Source organism: Theropithecus gelada, chromosome 14, assembly GCF_003255815.1.
Source record: "Theropithecus gelada isolate Dixy chromosome 14, Tgel_1.0, whole genome shotgun sequence".
Taxonomy (NCBI): domain Eukaryota; kingdom Metazoa; phylum Chordata; class Mammalia; order Primates; family Cercopithecidae; genus Theropithecus; species Theropithecus gelada.
Window position 1 is genome coordinate 1410938 of NC_037682.1, and position 20375 is coordinate 1431312.

The 20375-nt window shown below is 62.7% G+C and overlaps 1 protein-coding gene across 1 annotated transcript in view; it reads left to right on the forward strand.

Moving 5' to 3' along the window:
* MUC5AC (mucin 5AC, oligomeric mucus/gel-forming) overlaps positions 1 to 19746 on the forward strand; it is a 33847-nt gene extending 14101 nt beyond the window's left edge. Inside the window, exons 20-50 of the mRNA XM_025355877.1 lie at positions 195 to 295; positions 558 to 709; positions 974 to 1112; positions 1277 to 1390; positions 1500 to 1679; positions 2747 to 2986; positions 3388 to 3544; positions 4045 to 4173; positions 4380 to 4542; positions 5167 to 5210; positions 5299 to 5487; positions 6183 to 8095; positions 8642 to 11006; positions 11269 to 11468; positions 11983 to 12157; positions 12600 to 12850; positions 12981 to 13164; positions 13527 to 13764; positions 14353 to 14531; positions 14865 to 14952; positions 15095 to 15198; positions 15353 to 15384; positions 15922 to 16093; positions 16355 to 16456; positions 16728 to 16765; positions 17346 to 17468; positions 17559 to 17657; positions 17853 to 17972; positions 18176 to 18251; positions 18342 to 18456; positions 19047 to 19746. Of these exons, the coding sequence (XP_025211662.1) occupies positions 195 to 295; positions 558 to 709; positions 974 to 1112; positions 1277 to 1390; positions 1500 to 1679; positions 2747 to 2986; positions 3388 to 3544; positions 4045 to 4173; positions 4380 to 4542; positions 5167 to 5210; positions 5299 to 5487; positions 6183 to 8095; positions 8642 to 11006; positions 11269 to 11468; positions 11983 to 12157; positions 12600 to 12850; positions 12981 to 13164; positions 13527 to 13764; positions 14353 to 14531; positions 14865 to 14952; positions 15095 to 15198; positions 15353 to 15384; positions 15922 to 16093; positions 16355 to 16456; positions 16728 to 16765; positions 17346 to 17468; positions 17559 to 17657; positions 17853 to 17972; positions 18176 to 18251; positions 18342 to 18456; positions 19047 to 19311 (8447 nt within the window). The 3' untranslated portion in view covers positions 19312 to 19746. The remainder of the gene's footprint in view (positions 1 to 194; positions 296 to 557; positions 710 to 973; positions 1113 to 1276; positions 1391 to 1499; positions 1680 to 2746; positions 2987 to 3387; positions 3545 to 4044; positions 4174 to 4379; positions 4543 to 5166; positions 5211 to 5298; positions 5488 to 6182; positions 8096 to 8641; positions 11007 to 11268; positions 11469 to 11982; positions 12158 to 12599; positions 12851 to 12980; positions 13165 to 13526; positions 13765 to 14352; positions 14532 to 14864; positions 14953 to 15094; positions 15199 to 15352; positions 15385 to 15921; positions 16094 to 16354; positions 16457 to 16727; positions 16766 to 17345; positions 17469 to 17558; positions 17658 to 17852; positions 17973 to 18175; positions 18252 to 18341; positions 18457 to 19046) is intronic.
* Positions 19747 to 20375: the final 629 nt, after the last annotated feature.

Below are 20375 nucleotides of genomic sequence, written 5' to 3' on the forward strand. Positions count from 1 at the left end.
CCACTCATGCACATGCACTTACTCCCACTCATGCACACGCACCCACTCACGGACAAGCACTCACACCCACTGATGCAATGCTAACACACCCACTCATGCACACGCACATGGCACAGACACGTCCTCCCTGAACACATAGTTGAGGCACTGCAGCAGCCTGTGGCTGGGCCCCCTGACGGCCCTTCCCTCCCCAGTGTGTGCTGCGCCCATGGTGTTCTTCGACTGCCACAATGCCACGCCCGGGGACACGGGGGCCGGCTGTCAGAAGAGCTGCCACACCCTGGACATGACCTGTGTAAGCCCCTGAGGACTCCCCGATGACACACCCTCCATCCACCCCTGCCTGCTAAGGGTGCCTGCCCCCAGGGTGGGCAGTGGTGAGCCTCTGATACATGAGGCCATGGGCTGCCCCATGTCCCAGAGGACCCTGACCCATGGGCTCCCGGACTCTCTGGTCCTGTGGCCCCTCCACTGTAGCATGGGTGAGCTGTCCCTGGGAGGACCTGGCAGGTCCCGTGCCCTGCCCCATCACTCAGCGGTGTCTGCTGGCCCTGCAGTACAGCCCCCAGTGTGTGCCTGGCTGCGTGTGCCCCGATGGGCTGGTGGCAGACGGCGAGGGCAACTGCATCACTGTGGAGGACTGCCCCTGCGTGCACAATGAGGCCAGCTACCGGGCCGGCCAGACCATCCGGGTTGGCTGCAATACCTGGTATGGGGGGGGGGCTCAAAGCGATTGGGGCGTGTCAGGTTCAGGGTACCAGAGGCCCTCCTTAGAGACAGTTGAGACCCCAGCACAGGGGTCCTGGGAAAACACAGGGCACAGACTCAGGGCTGGATGCTCCCAGCAGCCCCAGCCAGGGAGGCCCAGTGGGCGCGTGTCTGTGGTGCTAGGTCCCCCTGGGGGTAGGAAGGCTGCACCCAGCCAGGCAGGCACCCTGTGGGTGCTCTAGCCTGACCCCCAGATGTCCCCCAGCACTTGTGACAGCAGGATGTGGCGGTGTACAGACAACCCCTGCCTGGCCACCTGTGCTGTGTATGGGGATGGCCACTACCTCACCTTCGATGGGCAGAGCTACAGCTTCAATGGAGACTGCGAGTACATGCTGGTGCAGGTGAGCCGGCACGTTTGGGGTCTTCACGGCGGTCCCCACGACCCGCAGCTGCTCACTGCCTGTCTGCAGTTGCCCCAGGGTGCACACAGGTTGAACCCGCCCCATCCTCCTTGTGGAAAGGAGGGCGGGGCCGGCCTCGTCCTTGATGGCCTCTGTTTCCCCAGAACCACTGTGGCGGGAAAGGCAGCGCGCAGGACTCCTTCCGTGTCGTCACTGAGAACGTTCCCTGCGGCACCACGGGGACCACCTGCTCCAAGGCCATCAAGATCTTCCTGGGGGTGAGTGAGGCCGGGCGGTTGCATGCCCTCCGGGAGGCTCCCCTGGCAGCGCCTGGCCAGGTGGGCTGGGGTTCTCGCTGGGGGCCCTGAGCGACCCCTTGCCGTGCAGGGCTCCGAGCTGAAGCTAAGCCACGGGAAGGTGGAGGTGACTGGGACGAACGAGAGCCAGGAGGTGCCATACACCATCCGGCAGATGGGCATCTACCTGGTGGTGGACACCGACATCGGCCTGGTTCTGCTGTGGGACAAGAAGACCAGCATCTTCATCAACCTCAGCCCAGAGTTCAAGGTAAGACTACGCCCCTCATCCAGGCCAGGGCCAGCTGGAAACCTGGAGGTGGAAACCTGGAGGTGGGGTGCATGGAACAGGTGGGCAGAGACGAGAGGCACAGAGACACAGAAACACAGAGATGGAAGGGGGGTGGGAAGTGGTGGGGACGGAGCCTTGGCAAGGGCAGCAGGTCAGGAGATTCCTTGGCTGGGTGTCCGTGTTCTGGGGCCAGAGCAAAGGCCTGCACCCTGGTGGATTTGCTTGCAGCCTGGACACTGGAAGTCCAGCAGAGCATCCACTGGGCCGAGTTCTTTCAGAAGGCTCTGGGGGGCTCCTTTTGGCCCCTTGCATCTGCTGGGGACCCCAGCACTCCTCGACTGTGGCCACACCACTCGGATCACCGCCCCTGTCTTCATGCGGCCTCCTCCCTGTGACTGGGTCTAAGGTTTCCTTTTATAAGGACACCAGGCATTGGATTCAGGACCCAGTCATTACCTCAACCTGCAAGATCGCATCTCCCAGTGAGGTGCCATGCACAGGCACCGGGATCAGGACTTAGGCAGGTCCTTCGAGGCCACATCAGCTCCTTTTTCTCCAGGAGGGACTTGTGTCTGGCCCCGGCCCTCGGTGCTCAGCTGCACTGCCCGGGGCCTCCCCAGGTGTAGCTGGAGGTGGGAAAGAGGAAGTAGTGCCTGTGGTCGCTGTCAGCTGCCTGGGTGGGAGGTGGCGGCTGCAGGGCAGGGGTCCCTGGGTGGGAGGAGGTGGCCGAGGGGCAGGGGGGCCCTGGGTGGGAGGAGGCGGCCGAGGGGCAGGGGGTCCCTGGGTGGGAGGAGGTGGCCGAGGGGCAGGGGTCCCTGGGTGGGAGGAGGCGGCCGAGGGGCGGGGGGCCCTGGGTGGGAGGAGGCGGCCGAGGGGCAGGGGGGCCCTGGGTGGGAGGAGGCGGCCGAGGGGCAGGGGGTCCCTGGGTGGGAGGAGGCGGCCGAGGGGCAGGGGGTCCCTGGGTGGGAGGAGGCGGCCGAGGGGCAGGGGGCCCTGGCCTTCTGGGTTTGCTGCACCCACCTCCACCTCTCCCGGTGCCTCTGCAGAGCAGGGTCTGTGGCCTGTGCGGGAACTTCGATGACATTGCCGTCAACGACTTTGCCACGCGTAGCCGGTCCGTGGTGGGGGACGTGCTGGAGTTCGGGAACAGCTGGAAGCTCTCCCCGTCCTGCCCGGATGCCCTGGCGGCCAAGGACCCCTGCACGGCCAACCCCTTCCGCAAGTCCTGGGCCCAGAAGCAGTGCAGCATCCTCCACGGCCCCACCTTCGCCGCCTGCCACGCACACGTATGCTGGCTGGGGGGCGTTTCTCAGGGCCCAAGGGGGTCATGGAGACCCAAGGAGGACCCAGAAGGGCGAAGGGAATGGGGGCTGGGGGACAGCTGCCAACCAAGGGTGTGGGCTGCTGGGGCTGACGCTGGCGCTGGTGTGGACTCGCCTAGAGGGGCTGGGCGTCCAGCTCTGACACCTGTCAGCTGTGGTTTTGGGGCCCTGGGGGGTGTTAACCCCAAGGGCTGCCAAGGAAGCCCCGGGCCCTGTGGATATCCAGATGGGCCCAGCTGGCCCTTGGCCCTCCCTGAGCTCCACTGGAACTCGGTCCTGGTCAATATCCCAGTGTGGGCCCGGTCCCCAAGAGCCTGCGGGGTGGGTCAGGGGGTCCCTGGAACCTGAAGCCCCGTCTCCCTCAGGTGGAGCCAGCCAGGTACTACGAGGCCTGTGTGAACGATGCATGTGCCTGCGACTCAGGGGGTGACTGCGAGTGTTTCTGCACGGCTGTGGCCGCCTACGCCCAGGCCTGCCATGAAGCGGGCCTGTGTGTGTCCTGGCGGACCCCGAGCATCTGCCGTGAGTGCGAGCGGGCGCCCGGGGCAGAACAGGAAGCGCCAGCAGGGTGTGCCCCACCACCCTCACCACTGATGGGTGGGGAGCCGGGGAAGGTTTCCAAAGAAACAGAAACACCTGGGCCCAGAGAGGAGGGCGTGGCTGACGAGGGGTCGCTGGTGTGATTGAACATTCAGAGGGACAGCATGGCTGACGAGGGGTCGCTGGTGTGGTAGAACGTTCTGGGCAGAGGGGTCAGCAGAGCTACCCAGCTCTAGCCCACACAGAGCCTTGCCAGGAACAGGCACTGCTGGAGCTGTTCCGGCTGGAGACCCCCACTCTGCTGGCAGCCTCCGTGGCACCCTGATAACTGGGGGGTGCCGATCTGGCCCCCTCTCCCCGTCCCCATCTTGCGATGGCTGGGAGGCGCAGGGGAGGGAAGCGGCTTTAGAGCAGCCCCGGGGTGCGGGGCCTCCCCGAGTGAGTGCCTGGGGCCCCACCGAGCCCTTCCTTCCTCCCTGCAGCTCTGTTCTGTGACTACTACAACCCGGAAGGCAAGTGCGAGTGGCACTACCAGCCCTGCGGGGCGCCCTGCCTGCGGACCTGCCAGAACCCCCGCGGAGACTGCCTGCAGGACGTCCGGGGCCTGGAAGGTGGGCTGGGGCTGGCTGGGAGGGGCTGGCCTGCGCTCCGCCGCCCTTGGCCTTCTCCTGGTCCCTCGAGGAGCCTCTGTGGCCCCAGCTTCCAGCACATTCCAGTGCTGTCAGCGAGGCCCACGGCTTGGGGGCTGGGCGGAGCCCTCCAGGGCGAGGCGCCTCACGCTGGGTCTGGTTGTGACTCTGGCCTCTCTGGCCCGCAGGCTGCTACCCCAAGTGCCCACCAGAGGCTCCCATCTTTGATGAGGACAAGATGCAGTGTGTGGCCACCTGCCCAACCCCACCTCCGCCACCACTGTGCCATGTCCATGGGAAGTCCTATCGGCCAGGCGCAGTGGTGCCCTCGGACAAGAACTGCCACTCCTGGTGAGTCCTTTGGCGGGAGGAATGGGGAGCCTGCAGCACGCAGGGGAATTTGGCCACGGCCTGGGCTTTGGGTGCGGCTGGGAGCAGCAGGGCTGGGGGCTTTCCCGTTACTGGAGTTGAAGCTGTGGGTCCCATCCTGGCCCAGGCGACTGTGACATAAGCTTCTCAGGGGCCAGCACCCCCGTGTCCTGAGTCCCAGAGGCAGGGCTGGGTGTAGGGCTCCTTTGGGCAGAAAACCAGCACAGCCTCTGGGGAGCAGGATCGAGGGGCTCAGGGGGCAGCAGCGGGAAGCTGGGCCAAGATGGAGCCCCAGGGTCCCCACGGGAAGGACGCCCGTTAAAATCACCCCTGGGGAGTAATGGCTCCACTCTGGCACCCACCTCCCCTGGCCCCTGACTGGAGGGGCCCCACAAGGGAGGGACCTTGGGCTGACGCTGGAGGGACAACTGCTGGGGCCCGGGTGGGGCTGGCCTCCCTGTTCCCCAGTCCGGGGGTGCAGTGCAGTGCCCAGGGAACTCCACCCCTGTTGGAGCTGCTCCCTGCCCGCCCTTGGTAGCATGGAATGCCCGTGGAAGGCACGCAGCCGCCCCCATGCACCAGCCTGCCCTTCTTCCTTGTCTCCAGCCTCTGCACTGAGCGCGGCGTGGAGTGTACCTATGAAGCTGAGGGTGAGCGGCCGGCAGCCCCTGGGGCTGGGATCTGGGGGTCTCTGCCTGCGCCCAGCCTCTGATGGGCCCGGCCCCTCTGTTCCCACAGCCTGTGTCTGCACCTACGACGGACAGCGCTTCCACCCAGGGGACGTCATCTACCACACGACAGACGGCACGGGTGGCTGCATCTCTGCCCGCTGTGGGGCCAACGGCACCATTGAGAGGAGGGTCTACCCCTGCAGCCCCACCACCCCCGTCCCCCCAACCACCTTCTCCTTCTCCACGCCCCCACTCGGTAAGGCAAATGTGGCCGAGGAGCCCCAGGGTGAGCCCCTCCCACTGCCTGGCACAGCTGCCCTTGCTGGACGCTGAGGTCACAGCAGCTCTGGGCATGGGCAGCAGCCCCTGAGGATCAGGAAGGGACCGAGGAGCAGGGTGTTGGGCTTAGGGATGACCTGCTGTTTTCCCACCAGCCATCTGCAGTGGGGAGGGCTAAGCCTCCAAGTCACCCTGGCAGGCCTGGCATCCAAGTCCTGCCCTCAGCAGCCCCTGGGCCTGGCCTCATGGGAGTGTCGGGGGTCTGGCCGCCCAGCCTGGTCCTGGGGATGCACGGCTATCACTTGCCTCACACTGCTCAGGGTTCAGGTACCCCCATGTCCTCGCCCTCTCCTGGGGGATGTCTCAGGGCCCCAAGGCATCATCTGAGCTTCTCTGAGAGTAGAAAGCTCTGGAACTCTGGCGTTCTGGGGCATAGATGTGTGGACGCTGCTCAGGGCATGGCCTGGGAGCCACTTCCCTAAAACTCAGTCAGTTGGCCTGGCTCTTCAGCAGCTGTGCCACTCATGTGGGTTCTGAGCAGGGACCGTGGGTGGGGACAGGCAGACAGGCCTGCTGGTGCAGCCTCGGATCGCTGACAGGGCCGCAGGGAGGGGTGGGGGCAGCCCCCAGTGCCAGACCCTCGTGCTCAGCTGCCTTATCTTCTGCCCACAGTCGTGAGCTCCACGCACGCCTCCAGCCCTGTCCCGAGCAGCATGCACACAGGCCCTCCAAGCAGCGCCTGGCCCACCACAGCAGGCACTTCTCCCAGGACGAGGCCGCCCACAGCCTCTGCCTCGCTGCCGCCGGTCTGTGGGGAAGAGTGCCTGTGGTCACCTTGGATGGACATTAGCCACCCTGGACGGGGCGTGGACAGCGGTGACTTTGACACGCTGAAGAACCTCCGCGCCCATGGGTATCTGGTGTGCGAATCACCCAGGTCGGTGGAGTGCCGAGCCGAGGACGCCCCCCGAGTGCCGCTCCGAGCCCTGGGGCAGCGTGTGCAGTGCAGCCCGGACATGGGGCTGACCTGTCGTAACAGGGAGCAGGCATCGGGGCTCTGCTACAACTACCAGATCAGGGTCCTGTGTTGCATGCCCCTAGCCTGCTCCACCTCTAGCAGTTCAACCCAGACCACTCCTCCAACAACCTCCAAGACCACTGAAACCCGGGCCTCAGCCTCCTCAGTCCCCAGCAGCACACCTGGCCCCGTGTCTCTCTCTACATCCAGGGCAACACCTGCCCCAGGTACCGCTACATCTGTCAAAAGAACTTTCTCAACTCCCAGCCCTCCGCCAGTGCCAGCAACATCAACATCATCCGTGTCGACCACGGCCCCGGGGACCTCTGTGGTCTCCAGCAAGCCCAGCCACACCGAGTCCATCACACCCTCCTGTGTACACGAGCTTTGCACCTGGACCGAGTGGATCGACGGCAGCTACCCTGATCCCGGAATAAATGGCGGAGATTTTGACACATTTCAAAATTTGAGAGATGAAGGGTACAAATTCTGTGAAAATCCTCAAAGCGTGGAGTGCCGGGCAGTGGGCTTCCCCAACACGCCACTGGCAGACCTGGGGCAGGACGTCATCTGTAGCCGCACGGAGGGGCTGATTTGCCTGAACAAGAATCAGCTCCCACCCATCTGCTACAACTACGAGATCCGCATCCAGTGTTGCAAGACGGTGAACAAGTGCAGAGACGGCACCAGAACGTTGAAGACCATCACAACTACACGGCCGACTCCACACCCAGCTGGAGCTCAGACCCAGACCACCTTCACCACACACGTGCCCTCGGCCTCCACGGAGCAACCCACAGCCACCTCCAGGGGTGGGTCCACAGCAACCAGCGTCACACAGGACACCCACAACAGATCGGTCACCAGAGATTGTCATCCCCAGTGCACCTGGACAAAGTGGTTCGACGTGGACTTCCCATCCCCTGGACCCCACGGCGGAGATGAGGAAACCTACAACAACATCATCAGAAGTGGGGAAAAAATCTGCCGCCAACCTGAGGAGATCACCAGGCTCCAGTGCCGAGCCGCGAGCCACCCGGAGGTGAGCATCGAACACCTGGGCCAGGTGGTACAGTGCAGCCGCGAAGAGGGCCTGGTGTGCCGGAACCAGGACCAGCAGGGACCCTTCAAGATGTGCCTCAACTACGAGGTGCGCGTGCTCTGCTGTGAGACCCCCAAAGGCTGCCCTGTGATGTCCACACCTGTCACAGCTCCTAGCACCCCAAGTGGGAGAGCCACCAGTCCAACTCAGAGCACCTCCTCTTGGCAGAAACCCAGGACAACCACTTTGGTGACAATTAGCACAACCTCCACTCCACAGACCAGTACAATCTCTACCCCTACAACCAACATGACCTCTGCTCCTACACCCAGAACAACCTCTGCTCCGACAACCAGCACAACCTCAGTTCCTACAACTAGCACATCCTCGGCTCCTACAACCAGCACAACCTCTGCCCCTACAACCAACACGACCTCTGCTCCTACACCCACAACAACCTCTGCTCCGACAAAAAGCACAACCTTCACTCGAAAGACTAGCACAACCTCTGCCCCTACAACCAGCAAGACCTCTGCCTCTACAACCAGCACGACCTCTGCTCCTATACCCAGAGCAATCTCTGCTCCTACAAAAAGCACAACCTACACTCAGAAGACCAGCACAACCTCTACCCCTAAAACCAGCACGACCTCTGCTCCTACACCCAGAACATCTGCTCCTACAAAAAGCACAACCTGCACTCGAAAGACCAGCACAACCTCTGCTCCTATAACCAGCACGACTTCTGTTCCCACAACCAGCACGACCTCTGCTCCTCCACCCACAACAACCTCTGCTCCTACAAAAAGCACAACCTGCACTCGAAAGACCAGCACAACCTCTACCCCTAAAACCAGCACGACCTCTGCTCCTACAACCAGCATGACCTCTGCTCCTACACCCAGAACATCTGCTCCTACAAAAAGCACCAAGTGCATTCGAAAGACCAGAACAACCTCTGCCCCTATAACCAGCACGACTTCTGCTCCTACAACCAGCACGACCTCTGCTCCTCCACCCGCAATAACCTCTGGTCCTACAAAAAGCACAACCTTCACTCGACAGACTACAACAACCTCTGCTCCTACAACTAGCACAACCTCTGCCCCTACAACCAGCACAATCTCAACTCCTACAACCAGCACAACTTCTGCCTCTACAACCAGCACAACCATTGTTCCTGGAAATACTCCCACCCCTGTTCTTACCACCAGCACAATCTCTGCTCCTACAACCAGCACCAGCTCTGTTCCTACAGGCAGCACAACCTCTGGTCCTGCAACTATTCCCAGCCCTGTTCCCACCACCAGCACAACTACTGCTCCTACAACCAGAACAACCTCTGCCCTTACAAGCAGCACAACCTCTGGTCCTGAAACTGCTCCCAGCCCTGTTCCTACCACCAGCACCATCAGCTCTGCTCCTACAACCAGCACCACCAGCTCTGCTCCTACAACCAGCACCAGTTCTGCTCCTACGACCAGCACAACCTCTAGTCCTGGAACTATTCCCAGCCCTGTTCCCACCACCAGTGCAACTACTGCTCCTACAACCAGAACAACCTCTGCTTCTACAACTAGCACAACCTCTGGTGCTGGAACTACTCCCAGCCCAGTTCCGATCACCAGCACAACCTCTGCTTCTACAACCAGCACCAGCTCTGCTCCTACAACAAGCACCAGTTCTGCTCCTACAACCAGCACAACCTCTAGTCCTGGAACTACTCTTAGCCCTGTTCCCACCATCAGCACAACCTCTGCTCATACAACCAGAACAACCTCTGCCCCTATAAGCAGCACAACCTCTGCTGCTACAACCAGCATAGCTTCTGGTCCTGAGACTACTCCCAGCCCTGTTCCTACCACCAGCACAACCTCTGCTTCTACAACCAGCACAACCTCTGGTCCTGAAACTACTCACAGCCCTATTCCTACCACCAGCACAACTTCTACTTCTACAACCAGCACAACCTCTAGTCCTGGAACTACTCCCAGCCCTGTTCCCACCACCAGCACCACCAGCTCTGTTCCTACAATCAGTACCACCAGCTCTGCTCCTACAACCAGCACCAGTTCTGCTCCTACAACCAGCACAACCTCTAGTCCTAGAACTACTCCAAGCCCTGTTCCCACCACCAGCACAAACTCTGCTCCTACAACCAGAACAACCTCTGCTGCCACAACCAGCACAACCTCTGGTCCTGAGACTACTCCCAGCCCTATTCCTACAACCAGCACAACCTCTGCTTCTACAACCAGCACAACCTCTGGTCCTGGAACTACTCCCAGCCCTGTTCCTACCACCAGCACTATCTCTGCTCCTACAACCAGCACAACCTCAGCTCCTACAATGAGCACATCCTCAGCTCCTACAACCAGCACAACTTCTTCCCCTACAACCAGCACATCCTCCACTCCACAGACCAGCACATCCTCTGCCACTGCAAGCAGCACAACCTCTGCCCCTACAACCAGCACAACCTCTGCTCCTACAACCAGCAGAACCTTTAAACCTACAACCAGCACAACCTCTGTTCCTACAACCACCACTACCTCGGCTCCTACAACCACCACATCCTCAGCTCCTATAACCAGCACTACTTCTGCCCCTACAAGCAGCACAACCTCTGCCCCTACAAGCAGCACTACTTCTGCCCCTACAAGCAGCACAACCTCGGCTCCTACAAGCAGCACAACCTCTGCCCCTACAAGCAGCACAACCTCCACTGCACAGAGCAGCACAACCTCCACTCCTATAATCAGCACAACCTCTGCTCTTACAACCAGCACAACCTCTGCTCCTACAACCAGCACACCCTCCAGTCCTGGAACTACTCCCAGCCCTGTTCCCACCACCAGCACAACCTCTGTTTCAAAGACCAGCACAAGCCATGTTTCTGTATCCAAGACAACCCACTCTCAACCAGTTACCAGTGACTGTCATCCCCAGTGCACCTGGACCAAGTGGTTCGACGTGGACTTCCCGTCCCCTGGACCCCACGGCGGAGATGAGGAAACCTACAACAACATCATCAGGAGTGGGGAAAAAATCTGCCGCCAACCTGAGGAGATCACCAGGCTCCAGTGCCGAGCCACAAGCCACCCAGAGGTGAGCATCGAACACCTGGGCCAGGTGGTGCAGTGCAGCCGCGAAGAGGGCTTGGTGTGCCGGAACCAGGACCAGCAGGGACCCTTCAAGATGTGCCTCAACTACGAGGTGCGCGTGCTCTGCTGCGAGATCCCCAAAGGCTGCCCGGTGACTGCTGTGACCCCATATGGGACTTCTACCAATACCCTGTATCCTTCCCTGTCTACCTCCGTGGCATCCACTTCTGTGGCATCCAGCTCTGTGGCATCCAGCTCTGTGGCCTCCAGCTCTGTGGCTTACTCCACCCCAACCTGCTTCTGCAACGTAACTGACCGGCTCTACCCCATGGGTTCGTGAGTGTTTCTGGTGCAATTGTTTCTGAGCTCACCCTGGTCAGTTTTTCATCCAGGAATGCCAAGCTGTGATGGAGATGAGAGGAGTCTCTGCTCTTTGTGGCACAGGCTCATTGTCACAGAGTGGCTGCTGGCATTCTCTGAAGTTTGTTCCCATTACACGGGTGGTAGATAGTGCCCCTCTGGCCCACAGAGGGGTTTGTGCCTCTTCTTTGAGCAGGGCTCCACTAAAGGCTATCATGTCCCTTCCTCCTGTAGGATCCACCATATACCGCCACAGAGACCTTGCCGGCCACTGCTATTATGCCCTGTGCAGCCAGGACTGCCAAGTGGTCAGAGGAGTTGGCAGTGACTGTCCATCCACCACGCTGCCTCCTGCCCCAGCCACGTCCCCTTGGACATCCACCTCTGAGCCCGTCACTGAGCTGGGATGCCCAAATGCAGTTCCCCCCAGAAAGGTAACCCCCTGCTTCTCACCCTTCTGAAGGCTCAGGGGCCACTGCAGGGAACTTGAATGTCTTTGCAATTAGGCTTCAGCTGCAAGGTCTTGAGAAGGTCACTGGCCCTAGTGGAGGCAGCCTGGCCATCAGGAGAGGGCTGTGCTATAGCCCAGGGTCTCTGATCCCCCTGGACTTCCCAGACATGGGATTTCTAGGCACTGGGTGTGTGGGTCCAAGGCTGAGGCTGTGCTGAGGCCAGCCAGGGCCAGAGCAGCGGGATGAGGCTGTGGCCGCGGCTGCACAGCCAGGAAGTGTGGCAGAGCCAGGGAGGAGCAACTCTCACACCAGAGACCCCTGCCCCGGGCCAGCTCGGTGTCTGGGGTGGGTGCTGAGGATGGGGCGGGAAGGAGACTGGGGCACAGCCACCCTCCCCTGTCCCCATATGGGACTCTCGGGACTGTGACCTCAAGAACCAAGGGGTGCCCTGGAGACCAGGAGAGGCCGGACCCTGCAGCTCTCTGTGCTTCTGCAGAAAGGTGAGACCTGGGCCACGCCCAACTGCTCCGAGGCCACCTGTGAGGGCAACAACATCATCTCCCTGCGCCCGCGAACGTGCCCGAGGGTGGAGAAACCCACCTGTGCCAATGGCTACCCGGCCCTGAAGGTGGCCGACCAGGACGGCTGCTGCTATCACTACCAGTGCCAGTGTGAGTGGAGCACCGGGCGGGAGCCGGGGCAGCCGGGGCAGCCACTCCCCACCCAGGTGGAAAGGGGTGGGGCAGAGGAGGGGGCTTGGCTGAAGCAGAAAGGAATCAGGTGGGACAGCAGGAAGGATTTCCCATCATCGAGGCGGGGATGCACGGGGCCGAGCCTCCCCACTTAGGGGTGCGGAGTGAATCCCTGTGAGCCTCCGAGCAGCCTGGCTGGAGAAGGTGGAGGGGTCTGTCCCTGCCTTGCTCCAGCCTTGTCAAGCGTCCGCTGGACGGAGCTCTGTGCAGGCGCTGGTCACGTGTGTTCTGATGACGTGGAGGGTCTCGTGCGCCCTGTGAGGGGAGACGGTGGGGGGTCAGGGACAGATGTGACCTGTTGGGAGAAAACCCCGGGGCCATGGTGCCACCATCCCATAAGGCTGCCCCTGGGGCCTCGCAGGTGTGTGCAGCGGCTGGGGTGATCCCCACTACATCACCTTTGATGGCACCTACTACACCTTCCTGGACAACTGCACGTACGTGCTGGTGCAGCAGATCGTGCCCGTGTACGGCCACTTCCGCGTGCTGGTGGACAACGACTTCTGTGGCGCGGAGGATGGGCTTTCCTGCCCGAAGTCCATCATCCTGGAGTACCAGCAGGACCGCGTGGTGCTGACCCGCAAGTCAGTCCACGGGGCGATGACCAATGAGGTGGGGGTGCGCCCGGTGTGCTGGGTAGAGGGTGGGGGACGTGGCTTTCCTGGCTAGAGCCTGAGCAGTGGCTGACCACCCGCCTGCCCGTCCGCCTTCTATCTTCCCGTCGACTGCACCCCGCGTCCAGATCATCTTCAACAACAAGGTAGTCAGCCCCGGCTTCCGGAAAAACGGCATCGTGGTCTCGCGTGTCGGCATCAAGATGTACGCGACCATCCCAGCACTGGGCGTCCAGGTCATGTTCTCCGGCCTCATCTTCTCGGTGGAGGTGCCCTTCAGCAAGTTTGCCAACAACACCGAGGGCCAGTGCGGTGAGGCCACAGGGCTCCCGGGCATCGTCTGGCATTCACGGGGGCAGGGGGTACCAGGCAGGGGGCGAGGCCGCCACGTGCTGCGCGTGCTGGTGTCTCTGCTTTCTGGCTGCTCTGCCGAGCGCAGGCCACACGCATGAGGCCTACACCTGCCCGTACCTGCAGCTCCTCGGTGCCATGGGGACTGTCCCAGGGTTGTTCTTGGGGGACAGTGAGGCACAGGCAGGGTCCACTGCGGTCCACCAAGGTGTGACCCTGAGATGCCAGGGTCCTGTCCCCCAGCTGGGGGTGCTGAGCCCCATGTGGACTGGGGCCGCCTGGCTCTGCTGTCCAGCAGCCTGACCCCCACCGCATCTGTCCAGGCACTTGCACCAACGACCTGAAGGATGAGTGCCGCACGCCTGGGGGCACGGTGGTCGCTTCCTGCTCTGAGATGTCTGGCCTCTGGAATGTCAGCATCCCCAACCAGCCAGCCTGCCACGGGCCTCGCCCCCTGCCCACCACGGTCGGGCCCACGACAGTTGGGTCCACCACGTTCAGGCCTACCACCCCGCCTGCTCCGTGCCCGCCATCGTCCATCTGCCGGCTGATTCTGAGCAAGTGAGACTTGGGTGCAAGGGAGGGAGGGTCAGCGTGGCCGCCCCACCCCCACCCTTCCAAGGGCTCGCGGGGAAGAGGTACGTTTTCAGGGGGCTCCTGAGAGGAAAAAAGAGCTGCTGGTGCCACAGGCCAAGGAGGGGCAGGTGCTGGGGAGGAGTGGGTGCTGGGGACGGGGGGCAGGTACTGGGAGGGGTGGGTGCCAGGGAGGGGTGGTCATGGCTGGAATGCTGCCAAGGGCTGGCCAGGCCAAGCAGTCTCTGAGGCTCCCTGCTGGCTTAGGCGTATGGACGGGGGCATCGGTCACCACCCCCAGACAGCTCCCAGGTTTGCAGGGCGGCAGTGGGGGGCCCAGGAAGAAGAACTTGCAGAAATAAGTGTATGATGCCATCTGGACCCCCAACCCCAGCCCCCAAGCCCACAGAATATGTGGAAGGAGGCTTTCCGGACACAGACAGGAGGGCGGCCGCACACCAGTGGCTGCTCAGGGACTCACCTCTCCTGGGGACTGCCCTGAAGCCTGGGAGCCTGACATGGAACAGCAGGTGGCCAGAGAGGCTGCACCCAGCACCCCGCCCATCCCTCCTACAGGGTCTTTGAGCCGTGCCACGCTGTGATCCCCCCACTGCCATTCTATGAGGGCTGCACTTTCGACCAGTGCCACAAGACCGACCTGGACACAGTGTGCTCCAGCCTGGAGCTGTACGCGGCGCTCTGCGCGTCCCAAGACATCTGCATCGACTGGAGAGGCCGGACCAACCACATGTGCCGTGAGTGCCCCCACTGTCCTCAGGGTCCCAAGTCGCTTGTGAGGGGCACAGGTACGCCAGGCAGACCCTCAAGGTGGGCTCGGGCAGTCTGGGTGGGACCTGGAGGAGGAGGGGTCAGCCCCAGGACAGAGTGCTCCCGGTTCCCTGGAGAGAAAGGAGGGCATCCACATCAGGGAGCCCATGGCGGGGCCCCGGGGTGTGGCAGGCCGTGGCCAGGCCCAGGCCCACGGGTGGCTGTGGGCAGCTCTGGAGAAGATGTTGGTGCCCAGCGGCCCGCGTTGTTCGGGGTGGGTGCCCTCCCTCCCTCTCAGGTATGGCTTCCCCTCCCCACAGCATTCACCTGCCCAGCCGACAAGGTGTACCAGCCCTGCGGCCCGAGCAACCCCTCCTACTGCTATGGGAACGACAGCGCCAGCCTCGGGTAGGCGCCGTCCCTCCTGGCCCTGCCGTGGGCCGCTGCAGCCACCCGGACCCCAGCCTCCTGCTGCGTCTCCCACTCCCAGGCTGGGGCCCTTCCCACCTGGAGGGAAAAACGACATCCACCAACCCTATGCTCTCCACAGGGCCCTGCCGGAGGCCGGCCCCATCACCGAAGGCTGCTTCTGTCCGGAGGGCATGACCTTCTTCAGCACCAGTGCCCAAGTCTGCGTGCCCACGGGCTGCCCCAGTACGTGCCCCAGGCTGGGGCTGGTGGGGTGGCAGGACTGGGCCTGTGACTGTCGGCCAGGTCCTGGGGTCCGCCTTGCCCCAACACGGGACCCTGCCCCTCGCCCCTGTCATGGCAGCTGACCTCCCGTGACCTCAGATCTCTCTCCTTCCAGGGTGTCTGGGGCCCCACGGAGAGCCAGTGAAGGTGAGCAGGAGGTGTGGCCCGAGAGGGCACCGGAGTCTAAGAGCCTGAGGAGGGAGGCTCTGGAAACACTAGCCCCAGAAATGGTCAGAGGGGGCTCAAGGGACGGGGTGTCCTCTCTGTGCCAGAGGCCCAGGGAGAGGGCCGTGGGAGGACCAGGCTCCCAGAAAGACTCGGGGATCTCCCTTCCCAGGTACTCACTCTGTCCGCACTGGGGACGGTGCCAGGGCCTCTGTCCTGGTGTTGCTGTGTGGGTGCCAGCCCCGAGGCTGGCCATACTCTTCCCTTCCTTGGGACCCCCTTCTGCCCAGCTGAGACTGAGGCAGTGTGAGGTGGGGGGCGCAGGCCAGTCACCCCACAGCCTGCCCACCTTGCAGAGCTTCCTGCCCATGCTTGGCCCACACTGCACTTTAGAAGCTCTACTCCTGTGGGGTCCTCAGCTGCAGGCCGCACGGCCTCCACACTGCATGAGCCGGCCTGGCTGCTGCGCCCCTGGGTGGAGCCGCTGTGGATGCTGGACCTCAGGCCTCTCCCTCGCAGGTGGGCCACACCGTCAGCAGGGACTGCCAGGAGTGCACGTGTGAGGCGGCCACGTGGACGCTGACCTGCCGACCCAAGCTCTGCCCGCTGCCCCCTGCCTGCCCCCTGCCCGGCTTCGTGCCTGTGCCTGCAGCCCCACAGGCCGGCCAGTGCTGCCCCCAGTACAACTGCGGTAAGCCCTTGGCTGGGTGGGGGGCACAGCGTGGCAGGCAGGTGACCCAGAGCCCACTCGGCCCGGCCTTTGCTGCTGCCTTGGGGCACGCACCTGGGGGCAGTGCCTATGAGGGTGCCCCCTTCTCCGCTCCCGCAACAGCCTCATCTGGAGACCCCCCAGCGGGCTGTCTGGGCAGTCCGCAATCCTGGAGACCCCGGGGGTGGGCCTTTGGGCGGGGGCAGGGGACAGACTCCCAATTGCCTCCCTCTGCCCCCGCAGCCTGCAACACCAGCCACTGCCCTGCACCCGTGGACTGTCCCGAGGGTGCCCATGCGATCCCGACCTACGAGGAGGGGGACTGCTGCCCGGTCCAAAAGTGCAGTGAGTATCCTGGACCAGACCTTGTCGTGGGCCGTGGGCTGGGGTCTCCACCCAGGATTTTGGGGGGCCATAACCAGATAACCAGATGCCGCTGCGGCTTGTCCACTGCCAGTCTGTGGCTCCGGACTGAGCCTTCTGCAGGGACAAGGCTGGACAAACCCCAGTGGCGAGCCTGGGAATGAGGCGCCCAGGAGGCTGCAGGGGCGGGCATGCCGAGGGTGAGGGGAGGACGGGTGGCAGGGGGTGCAGCTGCTTGTCTTCTCCTGGGCAGACTGGACAGAGTGCAGCATCAACGGGACCTTGTACCAGGTAAGAGCCGCAGAGCCCAGACCCCCGCAGCCACAGGGACGGAGCTTCCTGCTGACCCTAGGGCCCAGGTAGACTTCGGAGCACCTGCCAACCCCCGCTGGGGCCAGGGACTTTAGTCTCTGCGGACACAGTCCACTATTAAGTGTGGCTGAGGCCTGAGGTCGGTCCCAGGCCCCTGAAGTGTGGACGTCTACACCCTGGGCTGCCTGGCTCCGGGGGCTCCGGGGGGCTCTGGGGGCTCTGGGGGCTCCGGGGGGCTTTGCCTCTCCTGGCACCACAGCACAGCCAGCCTTGGATCCCATGGCTCTGTCCTGAGCCGGCTGAGCATGTGGCCCCCATCCATGGGGGTGCAACGTGGGGCTCTGCCCTAGGGATGGGGACCCGGGGCTGTGGCCTCTGTACCAGGAGGTGCCACCAAGAGTCACCCCAGGGGTGCAAGTCAGCCTGATAGGAAGCGGCCTGGAGGCGGATGTCTGGGAAGGTGGGGGCAGCAAACCAGTGAGGAGGCAGGGGGCGGGTCTCCTCAGGGCCCAAGCTCATGGGCCCTCAGCAGAGTGTCTGCTGCCCTGGCTCTTCCCAGCCCGGCGCCGTGGTCTCCTCCAGCCTGTGCGAAACCTGCAGGTGTGAGCTGCCTGGCGGCCCCCTGTCGGACACGTTTGTGGTCAGTTGTGAGACCCAGATCTGCAACTCACACTGCCCTGTGGTGAGTACCCCTGCCCTGCCCCTACCCCCTCCCGGCCCCTGGAGGGCAGTGGTCCTCTGGACTCCGGCCACATGCCCATCCCTCCCACAGGGCTTTGAGTACCAGGAGCAGAGCGGGCAGTGCTGTGGCACTTGTGTGCAGGTCGCCTGTGTCACCAACACCAGCGGGAGCTCCACCCACCTCTTCTACGTGAGTAGCGGCTGCCACAAAGAAGAAGGGCAGGGTCTGGGAGTACTGAGGCATTTGGAGACCTGTCGTTACCCCCCGGAGCCAGGCATGCGTCTGCCAGAGGCTGGGGACCCTCTGGAAGCCCACAGGCTGGGGTGCAGATAGACGGACAGATGGAGGGAGGGTCACTCACCCCGGGGCCTGGCCTCCCTCCAGCCCGGCGAGACCTGGTCAGACCCCGGGAACCACTGTGTCACCTATGAGTGTGAGAAGCACTTGGACGGGCTCGTGGTGGTCACCACGAAGAAGGCGTGCCCCCCGCTCAGCTGTTCTCTGGTGAGGTCCAGGACCCCTGCCCCAGCCAAGGGGGCTTCAGCCCCAGATGGGTTTGGGGGGCTGTGATCATCGCTGCAGCGCCAGCAGACACTCTCTCCTGCTTGGGGCTGTCCACTCCCGAGCCTGGCCCCATGTGCCCGTCCCCCACTTCTGCGGGGGCCGCCGAGCGCCTCAACACTGAGGGCACCCCTCTGTTGGCACAGGACGAGGCCCGCATGAGCAAGGACGGCTGCTGTCGCTTCTGCCCGCCGCCCCCGCTCCCACCCCAGTACCAGAACCGTAAGTGCCGAGCCTGCTGGGCAGGGTGGGCTCCACCCTCAGAAGTCCAGGAGCAGCTGGGCTGGTCCTAAACCCTGTATTCCTCCCCAGAGTCGACCTGTGCTGTGTACCATAGGAGCCAGATCATCCAGCAGCAGGGCTGCAACTCCTCGGAGCCCGTGCGCCTGGCTTACTGCCGGGGGAACTGTGGGGACAGCTCTTCCATGTACGTGCCTGGGCAGTGGGCAGGGAGACGCAATTGACTGTGGGGTGCAGTCGAGATCCCCGGGGCTCTGGGTGCCAGAGAGATGAGGGGCAGGACCATGAGGGGCCAGGGAAAGGGCTCTGAGGGTGAGGTGGGAAAAGGGTCCTGAGATGGCGAGGGTGGGGCTGGGGCGACCACAGTCCCAGAGCCTGTGTCGGCATCACGCGCCTCTGTTTACTGAGCTCCGTCGGTAACTTGCTGCAGCTGCCCCGAGTCTCCCTCCCTCCCATCAGCACGGAGCTGGAGTCGGCCCTGGTGGGACTGTTGGCGCCTGGGGAACTGGCACATGAGAGCTGGTTGTCAGACACTGGCAGCACGCCTCCAGGAGTAGGGAACACGATGGGGCCGCCTGGAGCTCCGCACGGTGCCAGCTTGCAGCACGAGGCTGGGATGGTCCCGGCACAGCAGCTGGTGGGACCGCCCGGAGCTCCGCACGGTGCCAGCTTGCAGCACGAGGCTGGGATGGTCCCGGCACAGCAGCTGGTGGGACCGCCCGGAGCTCCGCACGGTGCCAGCTTCAGCAGGAGGTGCTGAGCAGTCCCTGCCCACAGGTACTCGTTCGAGGGCAACATGGTGGAGCACAGGTGCCAGTGCTGCCAGGAGCTGCGGACCTCGCTGAGGAATGTGACCCTGCACTGCGCCGACGGCTCCAGCCGGACCTTCAGCTTCACCGAGGTGGAACAGTGCGGCTGCAGGGGCCAGCGGTGCCCCACGCCGGGCGACACCCAGCACTCGGAGGAGATGGGACCCGAGCAGAGCCAGGAGGCGGGGAGTGGGAGCTGGGAGAGAGGCACCCTGGTGTCCCCCATCCACTGACCAGCACCGCCGCCCTCCTGACCCCCAAGGAGAACCTCCCATATGTCCTCCGAGTTCGGCTTCCAAGGCCAGTGGAACTTGTGCCCTCATCCAGGCGGCTGCAGCTTTGAACACACTGTCCACGCCCGCTTTCTTGTGGAGGGTGTGGGCTGTGGGTCACCCACTGCCTGGAGGAGGGGCCCTTACCCACCCCGCCTGCAGCCACCTCTCAGGACCAGCCCAGGGCCGGTGGGGCTCCTCTGGCCATGTGTCCAGTCTGCTGTTCTTGGGACTTGAGTATCACGGGAGGGTCTCAGCAATGATGCTTGGATGTGGTGATAGGCTGCCCAGTGGCTGCAGGAGGAAAAGCCTCACTCCTACCTCAGCCCTCAGCCTGCACTCCCCTCCTCAGGACATGGCCAATCTGTTGCATAAATACACTTGAGCATTTTGCAATTTGTGGACTGTACATTTTTTGAGCTTGTTCATAAAACCCAGGAACAGGGTGGGGATAGACCTGGGCTCCAGGGGGTGCACACCTCAGGCCAACCACCCAGCACTGGGCAGCCCTGCTGCCTCTGTGGGCTGGGTGGGACAGTGTCCATCTGCTTATAGAGGAGAGGCCAGAGCTTGGATCTGCCCCAAGAAGAGACCACCACTCTGCAGAGGTCATTGAGGGCTTGGCTGCAGTCTAGAGTCCAGGATGCATCTGTCAGAACACAGAGAGTGAGTGAATGAGAATGAGAGAATGATTGAGTGAATAAATGAGTGAGTGAATAAGTGAGTGAATGTGTGAGTGAATGAGTGAGTGCATGTGAGTGAATGTGAGTGAGTGAATGTGAATGAATATGTGACTGAATGAGTGACTGAGTGAATGAGTGAATGAATGAGTTAGTGAATGAGTAAGTGAATGAGTGAATGAGTGAGTGAATGCGTGAGCAAATGAGTAAGTGAATGAGTGAATGAGTGAGTGAATGAGTGAGTGAATGAATAAGTGGATGAGTGAGTGAATGTGAGTGAATGTGAGTGAACGAATATGTGAATGAATGAGTGAGAGACTGAGTGAATAAGTGAATGAATGAATG